At 44.1% G+C, this 16,852-nt stretch overlaps 1 protein-coding gene across 5 annotated transcripts in view; it reads left to right on the top strand.

Moving 5' to 3' along the window:
* RAB11FIP3 (RAB11 family interacting protein 3) overlaps window positions 1-16,852 on the top strand; it is a 531,587-nt gene that overhangs the window by 457,054 nt on the left and 57,681 nt on the right. For all 5 annotated transcript variants that reach the window (XM_086941175.1, XM_086941173.1, XM_086941176.1 and 2 more), the window contains 2 exons: window positions 10,325-10,428; window positions 11,949-12,089. In XM_086941175.1, coding sequence (XP_086797301.1) covers window positions 10,325-10,428; window positions 11,949-12,089 — 245 coding nt within the window. The remainder of the gene's footprint in view (window positions 1-10,324; window positions 10,429-11,948; window positions 12,090-16,852) is intronic.

Raw genomic sequence — 16,852 nt, 5'->3', positions numbered from 1 at the left:
GCAAAGAACATGTTTTCATAACCCTTGCTATCCTTTCCATTTAATTGTTTTGTTCCATTATTTGATTACATTTCCTGATATTTGACAAATGATTTCCGTGTACATGCAGAGGATTAAGCAATTGCAGTGAAAGGACACGCTTATGATGCTATCGCTAATTCTGTGGTTTTATGTATGTCCTGGTGAAATTTCTGTTACACAGTGTAATCTCAGTTAATTTCTGGCATTTGCTTTACATTTGTGATGAAATCATGGCAATTACGTGATTACACCGTGACCAGATCAAGTAAAGAAGCTTTTGTTCGGGTCAAAATCCCATGGCATAAACACAGGAAACAAGGTTTGCAAAGAGAACGTGTGCAGATGCTGTTCGTGCACGCGTGATTTTGCGACTTTTTCTTAGTGCAAAATATGTCCTTGTATCCAAGAATGAATGCGAGGATGTACATGGCAAAACAGCTGCCAAATGCTGGACCGATGTTTTTTTGTTATTTTGTGTACTTATTGAAGAATTCCATGTATTTTTTGCAAAAGAATTTACGCAAATATCGCACACTCCTAATATTATATTACATTTCCTAATAATTATCACACACCATTTGCACACAATTGCTAAGGTTATTCTTTCTGAAGGATTTATCTTCATGTTGGGTTTTTTGTTTTCATTATGACGGAAATGAACCTCAACTACGCAGCTAGGGCATGTTTTAAAAAAAAATATTTCTGAATGCAGTGCACATTTTGTGCCTTGCTTCTCTTGGAGCGTGGGGACGCAGAGCCTACATGGAGTGGCTGTATAAAGGACATAGCACCACTTTTTATTGAATAGAAGGTCAATATTTTATTAAGTGTAACATGAGCATACGTGCATAGAGGATGGGCTGGTGGAAGGCTGGGAGAGAATTACAGGCAGGGATGCGGAGAGTTTCCCCGTGTTCGGCATATTACAGTTTCCAAGCAGCTGTGAGCACCAAGAGATTACGGTGCGTCCGCTCTTGTTCCTTGTAGACTCTTACTCTAGCGCTCTCTAGTTTGCTGTCTTGCCTGTGGGCATTTGTCCCCAGCCAGATTGCATCTTTAATCTGTGTGGTTTCTGCATGTCGTAAACTCTATCCCAATATTAATAGCTTTTTCGTTTTTTTTTTCCTTTCTAATTTACATGCGCTTAATTTATTTCATGCCAGCCTTTTAAATCAGAAACGCGCTCCGATTAAGGTCCATTGAGAGCTTTACATTACTGTTGCATGTGTGAGTGCAGAGTGCGTGCAGAGTAACAGTGCATGCAGAGTGACAGTAAGTGCAGAGTGACAGTGAGTGCAGAGTGCGTGCAGAGTGACAGTGAGTGCAGAGTGCGTGCAGAGTGACAGTGAGTGCAGAGTGAGTGCAGAGTGCGTGCAGAGTGACAGTGAGTGCGGAGTGACAGTGAGTGCAGAGTGACAGTGAGTGCGGAGTGACAGTGAGTGCAGAGTGACAGTGAGTGCAGAGTAACAGTGAGTGCAGAGTGACAGTGAGTGCAGAGTGCGTGCAGAGTGACAGTGAGTGCAGAGTGCGTGCAGAGTGACAGTGAGTGCAGAGTGCGTGCAGAGTGACAGTGAGTGCAGAGTGAGTGCAGAGTGCGTGCAGAGTGACAGTGAGTGCGGAGTGACAGTGAGTGCAGAGTGACAGTGAGTGCAGAGTGACAGTGAGTGCAGAGTGACAGTGAGTGCAGAGTGACAGTGAGTGCAGAGTGACAGTGAGTGCAGAGTGACAGTGAGTGCAGAGTGCGTGCAGAAACAGTGAGTGCAGAGTGCGTGCAGAGTGACAGTGAGTGCAGGGTGAGTGCAGAGTGACAGTGAGTGCAGAGTGACAGTGAGTGCAGAGTGACAGTGAGTGCAGAGTGCGTTCAGAAACAGTGAGTGCAGAGTGCGTGCAGAGTGACAGTGAGTGCAAAGTGCGTGCAGAGTGACAGTGAGTGCAGGGTGAGTGCAGAGTGCAGAGTGAGTGCAGAGTGACAGTGAGTGCAGAGTGAGTGCAGAGTGACAGTGAGTGCAGAGTGAGTGCAGTGACAGTGAGTGCAGAGTAACAGTGAGTGCAGAGTGACAGTGAGTGCAGAGTGACAGTGAGTGCAGAGTGCGTGCAGAGTGACAGTGCGTGCAGAGTGACAGTGCGTGCAGAGTGACAGTGCGTGCAGAGTGACAGTAAGTGCAGAGTGCGTGCAGAGTGACAGTGAGTGCAGAGTGACAGTAAGTGCAGAGTGCGTGCAGAGTGACAGTGAGTGCAAAGTGCGTGCAGAGTGACAGTGAGTGCAGAGTGAGTGCAGAGTGAGTGCAGAGTGACAGTGAGTGCAGAGTGACAGTGAGTGCAGAGTGACAGTGAGTGCAGAGTGACAGTGTGTGCAGAGTGACAGTAAGTGCAGAGTGCGTGCAGAGTGACAGTGAGTGCAGAGTGCATGCAGAGTGACAGTGAGTGCAGAGTGCGTGCAGAGTGACAGTGAGTGCAGAGTGAGTGCAGAGTGAGTGCAGAGTGAGTGCAGAGTGACAGTGAGTGCGGAGTGACAGTGAGTGCAGAGTGACAGTGAGTGCAGAGTGACAGTGAGTGCAGAGTGACAGTGAGTGCAGAGTGACAGTGAGTGCAGAGTGACAGTGAGTGCAGAGTGACAGTGAGTGCAGAGTGCGTGCAGAGTGACAGTGAGTGCAGGGTGAGTGCAGAGTGACAGTGAGTGCAGAGTGACAGTGAGTGCAGAGTGACAGTGAGTGCAGAGTGACAGTGAGTGCAGAGTGAGTGCAGTGACAGTGAGTGCAGAGTGACAGTGAGTGCGGAGTGACAGTGAGTGCAGAGTGCGTGCAGAGTGACAGTGCGTGCAGAGTGACAGTAAGTGCAGAGTGCGTGCAGAGTGACAGTGAGTGCAGAGTGACAGTGAGTGCAGAGTGACAGTGAGTGCAGAGTGACAGTGAGTGCAGAGTGCGTGCAGAAACAGTGAGTGCAGAGTGCGTGCAGAGTGACAGTGAGTGCAGAGTGACAGTGAGTGCAGAGTGAGTGCAGTGACAGTGAGTGCAGAGTGACAGTGAGTGCAGAGTGACAGTGAGTGCGGAGTGACAGTGAGTGCGGAGTGACAGTGAGTGCGGAGTGACAGTGAGTGCAGAGTGACAGTGAGTGCAGAGTGACAGTGAGTGCAGAGTGACAGTGAGTGCAGAGTGACAGTGAGTGCAGAGTGACAGTGAGTGCAGAAACAGTGAGTGCAGAGTGCGTGCAGAAACAGTGAGTGCAGAGTGCGTGCAGAGTGACAGTGAGTGCAGAGTGCGTGCAGAGTGACAGTGAGTGCAGAGTGACAGTGAGTGCAGAGTGACAGTGAGTGCAGAGTGACAGTGAGTGCAGTCACTCAGCACCACCACATTATCACTCAGAACCACCACAGCACCACTCAGAACCACCACAGCACCACTCAGCACCACCACAGCATCACTCAGCATCACTCAGCACCACCACAGCACCACCATAGCACCACTCAGCACCACCACAGCATCACTCAGCATCACCACAGCCCCATTCAGCACCACCACAGCCCCATTCAGCACCACCACAGCATCACTCAGCACCACCACAGCACAAATATGTTCTCTCAATGTTTCAAGCTTTATTACAAATGTCACAAAAAGATGTTAATATTTCACTTCTGTTCTTGGATTTCGTTACAATAAAATACACTGAACATAATCTTCACAAAAGTTATTTACAAAAGTTTAAGCTATTGCCATTATAAATTACAATCACTTTTATTAAGTATTAAAAAAAATTAAAAGCCATTGTTATTTGTAATATCAATACATCTAAGTCACGTAAATACAAATGTTGCATTACAAATGCTATAGGTGTCACATTTGCGAAAGTTATAACTATTGGCATTGTAAATGACAAAGCTATTCATTTAGCTATTTTCAAAACCAACACATAAATGAACATTTGGTGAATTACCATTAAAATATTTGACTTTTTTACTAAGATATTATTGTACTCTTTTATGCAAACAAAATTTAGATACTGCATAAATAACTTTAATAAAACATATTTTATATGTAGCTTTTTATGTAAAAAAATAACTATAGCACAAAGCAAAAAACAATTGCCATTTACAATGCTAATAGCTCAAACTTAAATAATGCGAGACCTATTGCATTGCAAATGCTTGTTTTGCATGGGCGACGACGACCTTTATTTGCCTCCGGTTGAAAGAAAAGTATGGGCTCTCCAGCAATGTGAAGATTGCTTAACTTGGATTTGTTTTTTTCTTTTAGGGTATGCTTTTTGTTTGAGATGCTGATACCTCTAGGAAGGGCCAACAATTCAGTTACAGTATAGTTTACTCTTTTTAATTGTCTGATCCTGCCCACACAGTCAGTGGCCTCGCTCCCATTCTTGTGCTGAGGATCACAGTTCCCCTATTGGTGTATGCAGTTCGACCACTGGCTAAATTAATTTCAGTTTTAATAGACTTGCTTATTTACGGCAGGTGATTCAGTTTGTAGCGTGAATTCTACTTGGAAGGGATGTAGCTGATCCTCTCCTATCCTTGGGGATTCCAGGGGTTCAACTCTTCTCTCCCACTTTAGTATCAACCCTCAACTATCCTCACTCAAGCGCAAACATGTTCGCTGTTCTCTTCCGCATATGACAACCTTTGCATCCGTTTCAGAGACAACACAAATCCCTTCCTAATCATTGATGGACAGCTGGCTGGCCCAGGGTTATCTTTAAGTTGCAACTGACGAAGAATAAAGAAATGAGGCTTTTGCTGGGAGCACCTGGTGTAGTTTTGTGTTTGCACACCCTTGCTCCAAGTCCATATATCCTCTATCTTGAGTCCAAAGGCCGGAGATCCCTCGGGGGAAATTTTGAATGCTAATCCTATAAAATATGCACTTAAGTCACGTTTCTCCTCAGTAGAAGTACAACTTTTATTGAATTAAAAACAAACTATTATAGTGGTAAAATTTGCAAGCAAAAAAGTATCAGTAAATAATTCTGCTGCTTATTCAGATTTACCTACTAGTTATTTGCTTCTGCAAAATAATAGTTTAATATTTTTTTCTCTCCATGGGCATCCGTAGAAGTGATTTTTAAGGGGGCACAGATAAAACAAGCGGGACCGGCTATTATGAAGATTACACACGCACGCTCTCTCTTGCATACATTGGATAAAGTTGAACTGCTGTACACGCTGCAGTTCTTAATTAAAATTATAAATAGCAGTCCCTTGCAGTAGAGGAGGTGCTGGGTTACGCCTTATTGAGGGAGAGTGAGCAGATGGACTGATACTGAAGCGCCCGCGGAGTGCTATGAAAGTTATGGGAGATGGACTTCAGTCTGTTGTGCAATCTGAAAAATTCCTAGCATTGCTTTCCTCTACGAGTAGTTTTACGGTGTCTTCAATCATGCTCCACATGTGGTAACAAAAAAATCACGAAGCCTACACTCACCTGTGACTTTGTGAGTCTGTTAACAGCCAAGCTGTGCACTTATCTGTTTGTCTCTGTGAAGACATGTAACGTTGGGAGTAGTATGGTTGCTTTCACCGAGGAAGTTACCTCTCCTGAAATCAGTCACTGTGCTAAGTCAGGGTAAGAGGGTGATTTCAACAGGCAGATGGAGCACCCTGCCATTTCATAAATTGTATTTTGTTTTATTTTGAAAAACCTCTTGTCTGCTAGCTTTTGATTTGTGAATTTAGGTGATACAGTGCACCAATTCGGCACCTAAAGGAATTAAATCATTTTTTGTGTGTGATCCTTTGGGTTAAACAGGACCACCACCCTCACCCTCACACACCCCTCCCCTTCACACACACCCTCACACACCCCCTCACCCTCACCCTCACACCCCCTCACCCTCCCTCACCCTCACACCCCCTCTTGCTCACACCCCTCACACTCACACCCCCTCACGCTCACACCCCTCACCCTCACACACCCTCACCCATCTTCACCCACCCTCACCACCTCACACACCCTCTCACCCTCACACACCCTCTCACCCTCACATCCCCCTCACATCCCCCTCACCCCCCCTCACACCCCCTCACCCATCCTCACCCTCACACCCCCTCACCCTTGCACAGCCTCACACACCCTCACTCACCCTCACACCCTTACACCCCCTCACCCGCCCTCACGTAAATACAACACATATTGCATTACAAATGCTATAGGTGTCACATTTGCGTAAGTTATAACTAGTGGCATTGTAAATGACAACGCGTTTAATTTAGCTATTTTCACACAACATAAATAAAAAAAATTTCATTTACAATACCAATAGCTCAAACTTTCCTAATGCGAGACCTATTGCATTGCAAATGCTTGTTATGTCAAAATGTTTCAGCTGTCTAAACCGCCCCAAACGGGGTCGTGCCGGCCTTCCTCAGGACTAGCTATCCCTAGTGTTTGCCACTTCCTTTCCTGGTTATTTACCAAATCTTCAAGGAAATGTTTATGGTTTAAATGTGATAAATTAATTTACAATAATGACCTGGCTTGTCATTTTCTGTGTAGACACTCGTGTGTGTTACTGAAAGACATGAATAAATACATTACATAAATACAAACAAAACAGTGTACAAAACCTCGCATTTCCCCATGTTGATTTTTAAGTATGCATATGTGTATCAATTTGTACACATCTTCTGGATTGCTAATCCTAGAGCAATCTGTCTCTGCGGATTAACACTTATACTCCTTTGGGACATTGGGAAATGCTAGCTTTTGTACATTGTTTTGTTTGTATTTATGTAATGTATTTATTCATGTGTTCATCACTGCTCGAAAAGGATTCTATTTCAGGCGTAACAATGCCGTTATTGAATAGGTCAACGTGACTCCCAACATTTCTTGAACCTGATGTTCTATTCCCGAGACCAAACCAACATTATTTGTAAGGCTCAAAATGAGAATGATTAGTTGCCTTCTGATTAAAGTATGTCTCTTAAGCTGAAGATCGAAGATACACCCCCTTTTAAAGTCTCCATCTTTTACATTGGGTGAAAGAAGTGTTTACCTCTTCCACATTGCAATAAACAAGTTAATCAGTCCATCTCTAAGACACTCCACACCATGCCACATAATTCCAATCCGCATAATTTCACACAATGTCACACACTTCCAGCCACACAATGCAACACCAAACCACATAATTCAACTCAACAACACAATTACACAACGCACAACATAAATCCAATCCACACAACAGAATTTTACATCATGCACAAAATTCAACAGCACACCACTAAATTGATCTGCACAACATACAGCTCCACAACACACCATTCCACATAATTACACTCCGACACACAATACCAATCCACATAATTCAAGTACACTCAATACCACATAATTACCATCCACTTATTTCCACTCTACACCATGCCAAATAATTCCATAACAGAAATCCACTCCACTCCACACCACACAATTCTACAATTAACTATTCCAATCCAACCCACTTAATTCCACTCCACATACATCCACTCCACTCCAAATCAAAACACATGGGTAAAAGACATTGTCATTTACAATGCCAATAGCTTCAACTCTCACAAATGTGGGACCTATTGCATTGCAAATGCTTGTTTAATCTAGTTATCCATCATGCTGCCTTTATTAAAGGCAAAGCTTGCATTCCTGCTCAATTTGCTCAGCGTGAGACCATTAGCCAGTTGTGCGGAGGAGTTGTTTTGGGACTAAGATGGCTCTTTTGAACCCATGGCTCTGGAATTGCTTCTCTACTCCGAAGTCCGACTTTCATTAACAATGTTTCAGAGAACTTTGGCTAGTTCATTCAGTGGTGGCTCAATGGAATATTTGATCAGAGTGCTTGTATTCTTTACACACATTCGCTACTTCACAGGAAAATGATCAGGTTTACAGACAATGTATTTTGAGCATATCTAACTGCAGGGAAAGATGGGAGCAACTTTGGGTAGCTTGCACTGACCCATTTTTAATGCTGCTGACATCCCTGCAACCTGGACCAACAGCTGTGATTGCATCATGACATTGTGAGCTAGTTTTAGTTAAGGGCTGGCAGCAATGGCTAAGTGTCAATAGGCACCGTGCCCTGGGCGGGGGAGGCTCACCGCAGAGGCTGCTGGTCACAGCAAGCAGGTACGTTTATTTTATTTATTTTTTTACCTCCTTTTGTAAAATTCAAAATTGATCATGGGGAATGTCAATGTAACAAATAATTTTATTTGTGGTACACTTAGTTGTATGTTATTCAGCCATTTCCTATGGATGTCACCTAAAGAGGTAAGTAGGTGAAGCAGGAACACTTTTTGAGTAGTGTTACTCCACAACTTATATTTTAATGTTTGACACTCCTACTATTCAAACATTGTCACGTGACTTCTTATATTCACCAAGATCGGTCCAGTTGATTTTGTTCACTGTCGTGAAGTAAATGTGGATTGAAACAATCCAATCGTTACTTCACTAGTAGTAGTCCATTACAGAATTGTAACCAAGCACGGCAAGTGTTCACATGCTTTAACAAAAAGATAACAACACCGCTATGGTTGGCCTTCGTATTTGAATCCCCAGTCAGTAGATGCCAAAAACTGTTAATATCTATGTGGGGTTGCCACATATTAAGCCCCTTCTGATAAGATGTCCATGATTTCATAAATTGGGGGGGCAGAAAATTGAAAATATGCATAGTTCATGTGAACGAGTAATGTGTTGTAACAATGAGCATACGTTGGTAATCCGATCCCCATAGTTTTCCTGGGCATGCCTATTAGACTAAGCTAAATTGAGGAGCAAACTGATGAAATGCCATGTTTTAGATATTTTGAGCCAAACCTTCTGGGCTTCTCTTTGGGCATTTGCAAATGGCAACTAGTCTTTTCTTTTGTGAACACAAGAATTATAAACTGAAGAGGATCGCTGCAAGAGAAGATTATAACATACATATTTTATGTAAGTCTACATGAGATTTTCCTTATTAAAATGCAATACAAATAAGTTCTAAAATGCAAAAATGATTTCAAAAAATGAGGGAATCTCAACTATCTTATTAGTGATCAATTTCTTTGAAATGATTCAACGCTTATTAGTATCCAAAAACTAAAAAAATTTCATGCAAAAATTGTTTCCTTTCAGTTGTTACCTCATCGGAGTACTGCGATTTCCAAGCCACATTGTGGATTCCGGGCCTTTGTGTTTTTTCATATTTATTCTCTTTCTAAGGGGCCTGCTAGGCATCGCTCTTAAAATAATTTTCATTTCTATTGAGAGTTTGTAATTCCATGCGTGCTGATGATCTGCTGCCCCCTGTTGAGACCATTTCTTTAGTTCCATCAGACCACTCAAACACTAAACTTCACACTACTGATATTGACCTTGTAAGACACTACTCTCTGTGTGAACATGAAAACCAAGCATTTCCTATCAGTCAACGTTTGATTGGAACTTGTAGTATTGCTTGTGATGTTGTTAGACTCCCTGGTGTTCTGCTTCTTAAATCTTTGACTGTTAAAAGTTGTACGCCCCTTGGAGTAGCACACAGGGCATCACTGCAATATAGCAGCCATAACCCAGCCAGCCTCACCAGCTACAGCCCTGAGACATCACCTGCTGGTGCATTGTGATGTCAAAATTGCAGCAGTGTGACATCTGTGTGACCAGGGTGGCTCAGGTGGTGTAAGCTCAGTTGGGAGTGTTGAGCCAGTCAGTATATGGCGTTGGATGAAGCTAATGGAGGTGGATTAGCAGGTGGGCGATGTTTTATTCTATTTTTAGAGTCTAGCTGAGATTAAAAGAACTGGTGACCTTTAATTATCCTCGAGGAGAAGGCTTCAGACTTTAGTTAAGGCTTGGGGTGTAGAATCGCTCGAGAAATCTACCAGGACTTGGATTGAGACATAAAGAATTTTCTTGTAATCCGATGTTGTTCTCCACTAGGTGGTTCTGTGCTTTTACTTATTTAAATAATTTGACTTTCTTTTGGACTGTTGATAGTTTATCATCACTTTGTCCAATGTGATTCTCGAGTGGCATATAAAGAGATTGATCAACACATTACTAGTCTTGCCTTCAAAAGATGTGCACCATATGTATTCGTAGAATACCTTTCTTAATGATTGTATGCAGTTAAAAATCTAAACTCGGAAATGTATTTGTTTGGGGAGAATTTTCTGTGGCGTGAGCAGTAAAAGAAAAGCAGGCCTCCAGCTGGAGTCAATAACTTGGAATGGCAAGAAGAGGCTTTATTGCCAATCTGGCTATCAGTTATCACCTTGAAGGGCAAGATTATAATATCTTGATTTTCTGTCGCTAACTGATTGCTTTTGTCTCAGGTGGTGTTCTTGGAAAAGCGAGTGACCGAGTTGGAAAAGGACGCTGCTTCCAACGAGGAGCAACACCGCCGATTAAAGCAAGAAAACCTGCAGCTTGTTCACCGGTAAGACATTCCTACTACCCTCTGAAGGCCTCTCCAGGGCACTGGATTTGAGGAAGGGCTCAAAGGTTTCTCTGTGCCAGTCTTCCGCGCTGCCAAACACAGTATAACGGAAAGGGCACCTGGGTCCTGAATTACCAGTACATGACATTTTTACAATTAGTTAAAAAATATTGCTTTGTAGTGAAGTGAAGCAGTTAAGGGTTTCACTTAAAACGGGTCATCTGTTTCCTGCGCTTCGAAAAATGGAAGTACTTTAAGATAGGATTTTGATATGTATATACCTTTGGGTAGAACACAAAAGTTTTTTTTCTTTTCTTTAATTTGGGCGTACTGGCTGCATCCTATTCAACTGTCTTAAATGCCACTTTAGTATGTGGAGGGCATGTTATATACCAGGATGTTAATTGTTGACATCAGCATTAGCTCATAATTAGCAGGGTTCATTATGTGTTGCCATTGGTGACAAGGGTAGTAAGCCTTGCTGTTTTTTTTTTTATTTGGTAGCATAAGCCTCATCCTGTACAACTGTGGTCTCAAGTGCCACTTCAGTAGGTGGAGGGCATGTTATATACCCTGATGTTAATTGTTGACATCAGCATTAGCTCATGATCAGCAGGGTGTGTTTCCATTGGTAACAAGGGTAGTAAGTCTTGCAGTTTTTTTTATTTTTTTTTATTTATTTGGTAGCACAAGCTTCATCCTGTAACAACTGTTGTCGCAAGTGCCACTTCAGTAGGTGGGAGGCAAATTATATACCATGGTGCTAATTGTTGCCATCAGCATTACCTCATAATTAGTATGGTTCATTATGTGTTGCTATTGGCGACACACCTTGCTGTCCTTGGCAAAGCTTTATCTTCTTGAAGAGGCTGCTATAAAATAGAATACTGACCGAGACATGCCTGCACAGTGAGGCTGTTTGTTCTTCAGTTGAATGGATTTCATAGATATATATTCGAGGAATCCTCATACGACAGAAAGAACCATAAAACACAGCTTAAATGTCTCCAACTTGAGCTACTTCTTTAATAGTTCAGAAATTGCTAGGAGTCAGCACCTCACAAAAGCTTAGAATTCTTTGTGGCACATCTCAGAAGTATGAAGACATTTCTAGGAGATGAAGAATGTCCCCAGTCTCTCCCTAAAATATTTTCTTGTAAAAGCCTGTAAATCTTTGCATACTAATTGTGGAGAGCTTCTTTTAAAGTGTCAAAACACACACACACACACACACAAGGCTGTTCTTTCTGTAAGGATGATTCCATGGAGGTTATTGAGCTTTTCTATAGACATTTTTTTTACTAGACTAAATACACTAATAAAGCAGTTTGTGGCTCCGCCATGCATTCAGATAATGTGAGTCAGAATTCTGACAAATGGTATATGGCCTCAGGGATGGGTGTATATAGTTGCTAATGTGGCAATAGTGCTGTATGAATGTGTTGCTGATCTCTCTGACTTGTGGAAAGTAACTGTGAAAATGCTAACCATCTTATGCTTTGTTATTTCTCTTCGTAAAGGGCTAACGCTCTAGAGGAACAGCTGAAGGAACAGGAATTGAAAGCAGAGGAGTCTCTGTCTGAGGAAATCAGAAGACATAAGGATCTCCTGAGCAAGACTGAGAGAGAGAAGGACATGGATTATGAGCAGTTGGCTTGCAGGTAATAAGGGCGAGCTCACAGCTTAGATCAATGTAGATTTGCCCCTTTTAATGCCATTGTGTTGGAATGGCCCATCAGACTTTCAGTTGCATTCCCTTTTCTCCTCAAACACAAGACATTTTTGGGAACTTGTCAAGTATCCTAATTCTAAAAGAATTTAAGTGACTCCCGTGGTCATCCAGCGCATTCTTTTATTAACGTTTGTCTGCCAAGAAAAAGTGATTTAGGTTTCTTTGACTAGCCTTCATTGGGACCAGGAATGGATATTTAGCTCTATTTCCCCTCGTTCTAAAAGGATGTACATTCCCACATTTCCTCCCAGGACTAATTGCTTACATGCTCTTATTCCTACCATTGCGGACTGATTTGGCATATGTCCTAGGAATACCCTAGTTGTTGGTATTTACCCGGATTGTGGGTATTTTCCCGCTCATCACTGCCATGGCGGGCAGCAAGGAATTTCATGCTCCATTTCTTTCCATGGGAGTGCATTCTTACGATTGTTTCTGCTTTGAGTACGATGTTGCATTCCTCCGTTCTCGTTGTGAGGCAAGTAAATAAAACCCACTTTTCTTAGCAAAGCTCTCATGGATGTCCTTAAGGGGTTGTCAAGCGTGCCTTGACCAGGGAGTCACGTAGTTGCAAAATTGCCGGATAACATACACATGACCAATACACAGTGAGGCAGCCCACTCAGGGGAAATGACGAGATGCCACTTGAAGACACCACGTCATACACGCGGCGCAAGAGGAAACACACGCATCGCCAATACGTAGCTCCAAACACTCCTCATCAGACACTGAAGCTGCACTGTAGCCCCACGATAGACCAAACCTTCTGTCCCAACACCATGCTTCACGCACCCGACTTCGGCAACGTGACCCCATCGACACATACAGATATGTTACCTGATTATACATCTTGTCAGACCTGCTTCAATATGCAGAGCTTTTTCTTGTTTCTTTTTCCCAGATTTTATTCCCCCCATTTCCATCCTTTAGTTTAAGTAGTTGTTCTCCCCCCAGTTGATTGAGTTCGTAGTTTCACAGAGAGCTAACTCAGAGACGAAACAGCTGCACTACTAGATGCCAATCCGCATGACGGCACCCCTGAGAACATTAAGAGAGGACACATACTGCACCGCACAAATGGAGCGGGGTACTAACTGACACACACCATTGAGTCACATGATATTCACAGCAGATTTGGGTGTTAGCCTGCCCGTATGACAACCCACTGGGCACACATTTACGACACATGGCGGGACATGGTCATGCGATAGACACCGTGGGCCAATTTCCTCAGACGCCATTCCCTACACCATTACTGACCCAGAGCTCTGTGTGGAGATGGAAAGCACACTATGATACACAGTATTGTGAAGAAATGTTACATGGTCTGCATAATCCTTTTCCTTTCTAGCAGCGACAGCCAAGTTATGGGACGATTGTAACGTATAACATCGCCGCTGTACATCCTTATTGATATGTTCTGGATATGACGCTGCTTATTACACCTCCTCAACCTATTGCTCTATAATGAAACTATATGTTGCATTCTCAATAAAAATATTCCAAAAAAAATGGCTGTCCTTAAGGGGGGACTTTTGCACATGCGCCCCATTCCTGCCACAGCGGAAAGTAAGTTTAACAGTCACACCCCTCCTTCCCTCGTAATTCTTGTGTGTCGGCCAACATCCCGTGGTTTGCTTACTCCGTTGTTGCATATTGTTTGCTTCTAAAACTTCGAAAGAGGACCACGACCCAGCTGTTTCCTGGCTGGTTGGTATCATGCCATTGCTTCTTTTCTTTTTCATCTATACATAACATTCTTCGCTGAAAATGGAATTTTGAGGTGACCAGGTCACACCTGGGGTTTCCATACTTCTGCTTTGGTGGTGATGGCGTTGTGGCAGCAGTTAAGACAGTCAAAATACAGCAAACAGAAATTATCTTAAAGGGTAAACTTATCTGTAACGTATGCTGTACAAGCTATTTTTAAGGTGTGTAATGTCCCTTCTCCAGTATTACATCTTTCATAGATTCACATGCTTGTATCTTCCCCGTCGTCATGGTGGGAGTCTCACGGTAACAGAATGACCAAGCAGTATCATAGAGAAGAAAAACTGCATAGAAAATCCCCATAGGGGCTGTACTATTTGGTAACCAGACCATTTCTTTGTTTTGGTCCAAAAGCCAGCCAATCAGAAATGCTGCCCTGCCCTCACACTCCCCAGCAGCAGCTTCCTGCCTCAGATTTCCAACCGCCTTCGTGTGAGAAAGGAGTCTCCCTGAGCTCTGCTCAGTTTTCTTCTGTTCCTGTGTGAACTTTTGACCCTTGGGAATCTTGTTTCCTGCCTTCTACTTTGAGGTATTGTGTGTACTCATATTGCTTATGATGGCTGAAAGCTCTAAAAAGAGGCTGTTCAGGCCATGCAGATCCTGTGGGAAGGCCAGACTTTTCTCTGAGGACCCACATGAGGACTGCCTTTACTGCCTCTACCCTAAACACCTGGTGAAGGACTGTAAGCTTTGTAGAAAATTTTCTGACAAGACTAAGCGTGACAGAGAGGCAAGATTACTGTTATGGCTTCAGAAGAAGAAGGCCACATCAGGCTCAGATTCTGAGGAAGAATCTTCTCACTCCACTCCCTAGAAAAGAAAAGCCTCTGTTTCTGTGGAGAAAGTGGAGTCTAAAAGGAGTAAATCTAAGGAAAAATCGACATCATCTCTTCCTATTACTCCTCTGGAGAAGCAGTCAAGTCTTAAAGGACCTGGATCTGCACCTTCTACCAATTTGATGGCTTCTGCTACTAAGTCTGTGGTGAAAACTTCAGTTCCGTCGACCACAGCTTCGTCGACGACAGGATCTAAGGCTGCGTTGACGACCACGACGTCTACAGCAACGACATCGATGAGTAAGATGTCTCTGTCAGGACCGTCGACGACGACGACGACTCCGTCGACTACAGGTTCGATGTCACGAATGTCGACGGGGGCCCCGTCGACGAAGGTCCAGTCGACGAAGGTCCCGTCGACGAAAGTCCCGTCGACGACAGTCCCGTCGACGAAGGTTCCGTCGACGAAGGTCTCGTCGACGAAGGTCCCGTCGACGAAGGTCCCGTCGACGAAGGTCCCGTCGACGAAGGTCCCGTCGACGAAGGTCCCGTCGACGAAGGTCCCGTCGACGAAGGTCCCGTCGACGATGGTCCCGTCGACGGTGGTCCCGTCGACGAAAATCTTGCTTTCATCGGCTAAAGCGTACAGTTCTCCTCAGTCGAAGACCATGATCTCCATCCGCTCGTTTCAGTCGACTAGAGGTTCGGCTACCATCAGTAAGTCCGCAGAGTTCACCTCCTGGACAAAGATTTCTCCCTTGCCGCCATCATCGCTGCTGGAGCAGGATTCGGAGGGAGAGGAGTCCTCAGGTGCCGCCTACAGTCCATCTCAGCTTCAGATAAAGAGCCAAGATACGGATGAGGAGGAAAGTTTTTCCTTCAGGGACAGGCCACAATCTTCCAGATATGAATCATTCCAGGAATCTGGTGATTACGAGGATGAAGAAGAGCAGCACGAGGACTCACGGGAGGAAGAACGTCAAGAGACAGTTTCTATACCCCTCACCCTTGTGTCTGATCTTAGATTGATGCTAAATGACTACTATCGTCGCTTCCCAGAGGCGAATTCCTCGCAACCAGTTACGCACACGCCTCCCACGCAGACACCTAAAAAAGCACCTGCCCCTCAAGATCAAGGGGTTAAATCTCCGCAGGTGGTTACTATTAGGGACGACTTAACGGACTCCGATGACGATGAAGAGCCCGAAGAAGGAGAGCTAGTTCATGATGCCTCGGGGAAGGAATGGGACGAATACGTCTTGCCATCGGCTGCATCACCTGAACCACTCAAATCTACCTCCCCTCCTCAAGACATCGGAGGCTTCCATGATATCATGGAAAGGGCGGCCAAGAGATTTAGTCTGGATGTGGACGTGCAAGAGACGGATTGTTTCTTGTACGATTTCAAAGATGATAACAAAAGGTCACTTCGCTCAATCCCTATTATCCCGCATATTTGGGAGGAGGGCCTCAAGATTCTAAAAACACCAGCTTCTATAGCGGTTTCAGTTCCACGAATTGAAAAGAAATACAGAGCTCCAGAATCTACGGCAGCCTGCCTCATTGGACATCCCAGGCCGGAATCGGTTGTGACACAGGCGGCGCAAAGAAATTCAAAAAACCCGGTGGCTACTTCACTAGTGCCACCAGACAAGGAAGGGAGGAGAATGGATGGAGCAGGTAAGAGGTTTGCGGTCATGGCAGCCTCTACCATTAAAGCGGCAAATGCGATGGCTCTGCTTGGCCGTTACAACAGGCAGATATGGTCAGATCTGGCTCACATACTGTCAGCGCTTCCAGAGGATCGAAAGGAAGAAGCGGCAGCCCTTCTCAAAGAAGGAGCAAAATCGGCTGCTGAGTCTATCGACATCGCCATGGATGTTTCGTCTTTGGCCTTCAGACAAATGGCCGGGGCGGTCTCGCTTCGCAGACAGGGCTGGCTCAAGGCGACTTCTTTTCGACCAGAAGTGCAGGCGAAGATTGTCGATATGCCCTTTGATGGTGAAAACCTATTTGGGAAACATATTGATGAGGCATTGCAAGGCATAAAGTCGGACACGGACACGGCTAGAGCACTGGGATCTCTTCAGCAGGGAAAGTTTCAGTCCTTTCGAAAGAGGGGTGCAAGAGGCCAATTTAATCAAA

Source organism: Lissotriton vulgaris, chromosome 10 (assembly GCF_964263255.1).
Source record: "Lissotriton vulgaris chromosome 10, aLisVul1.2, whole genome shotgun sequence".
NCBI classification, from domain to species: Eukaryota; Metazoa; Chordata; class Amphibia; order Caudata; family Salamandridae; genus Lissotriton; species Lissotriton vulgaris.
The sequence above is the reverse complement of the archived record's forward strand: the minus strand, read 5'-3'. Positions and strand labels throughout refer to the sequence as shown.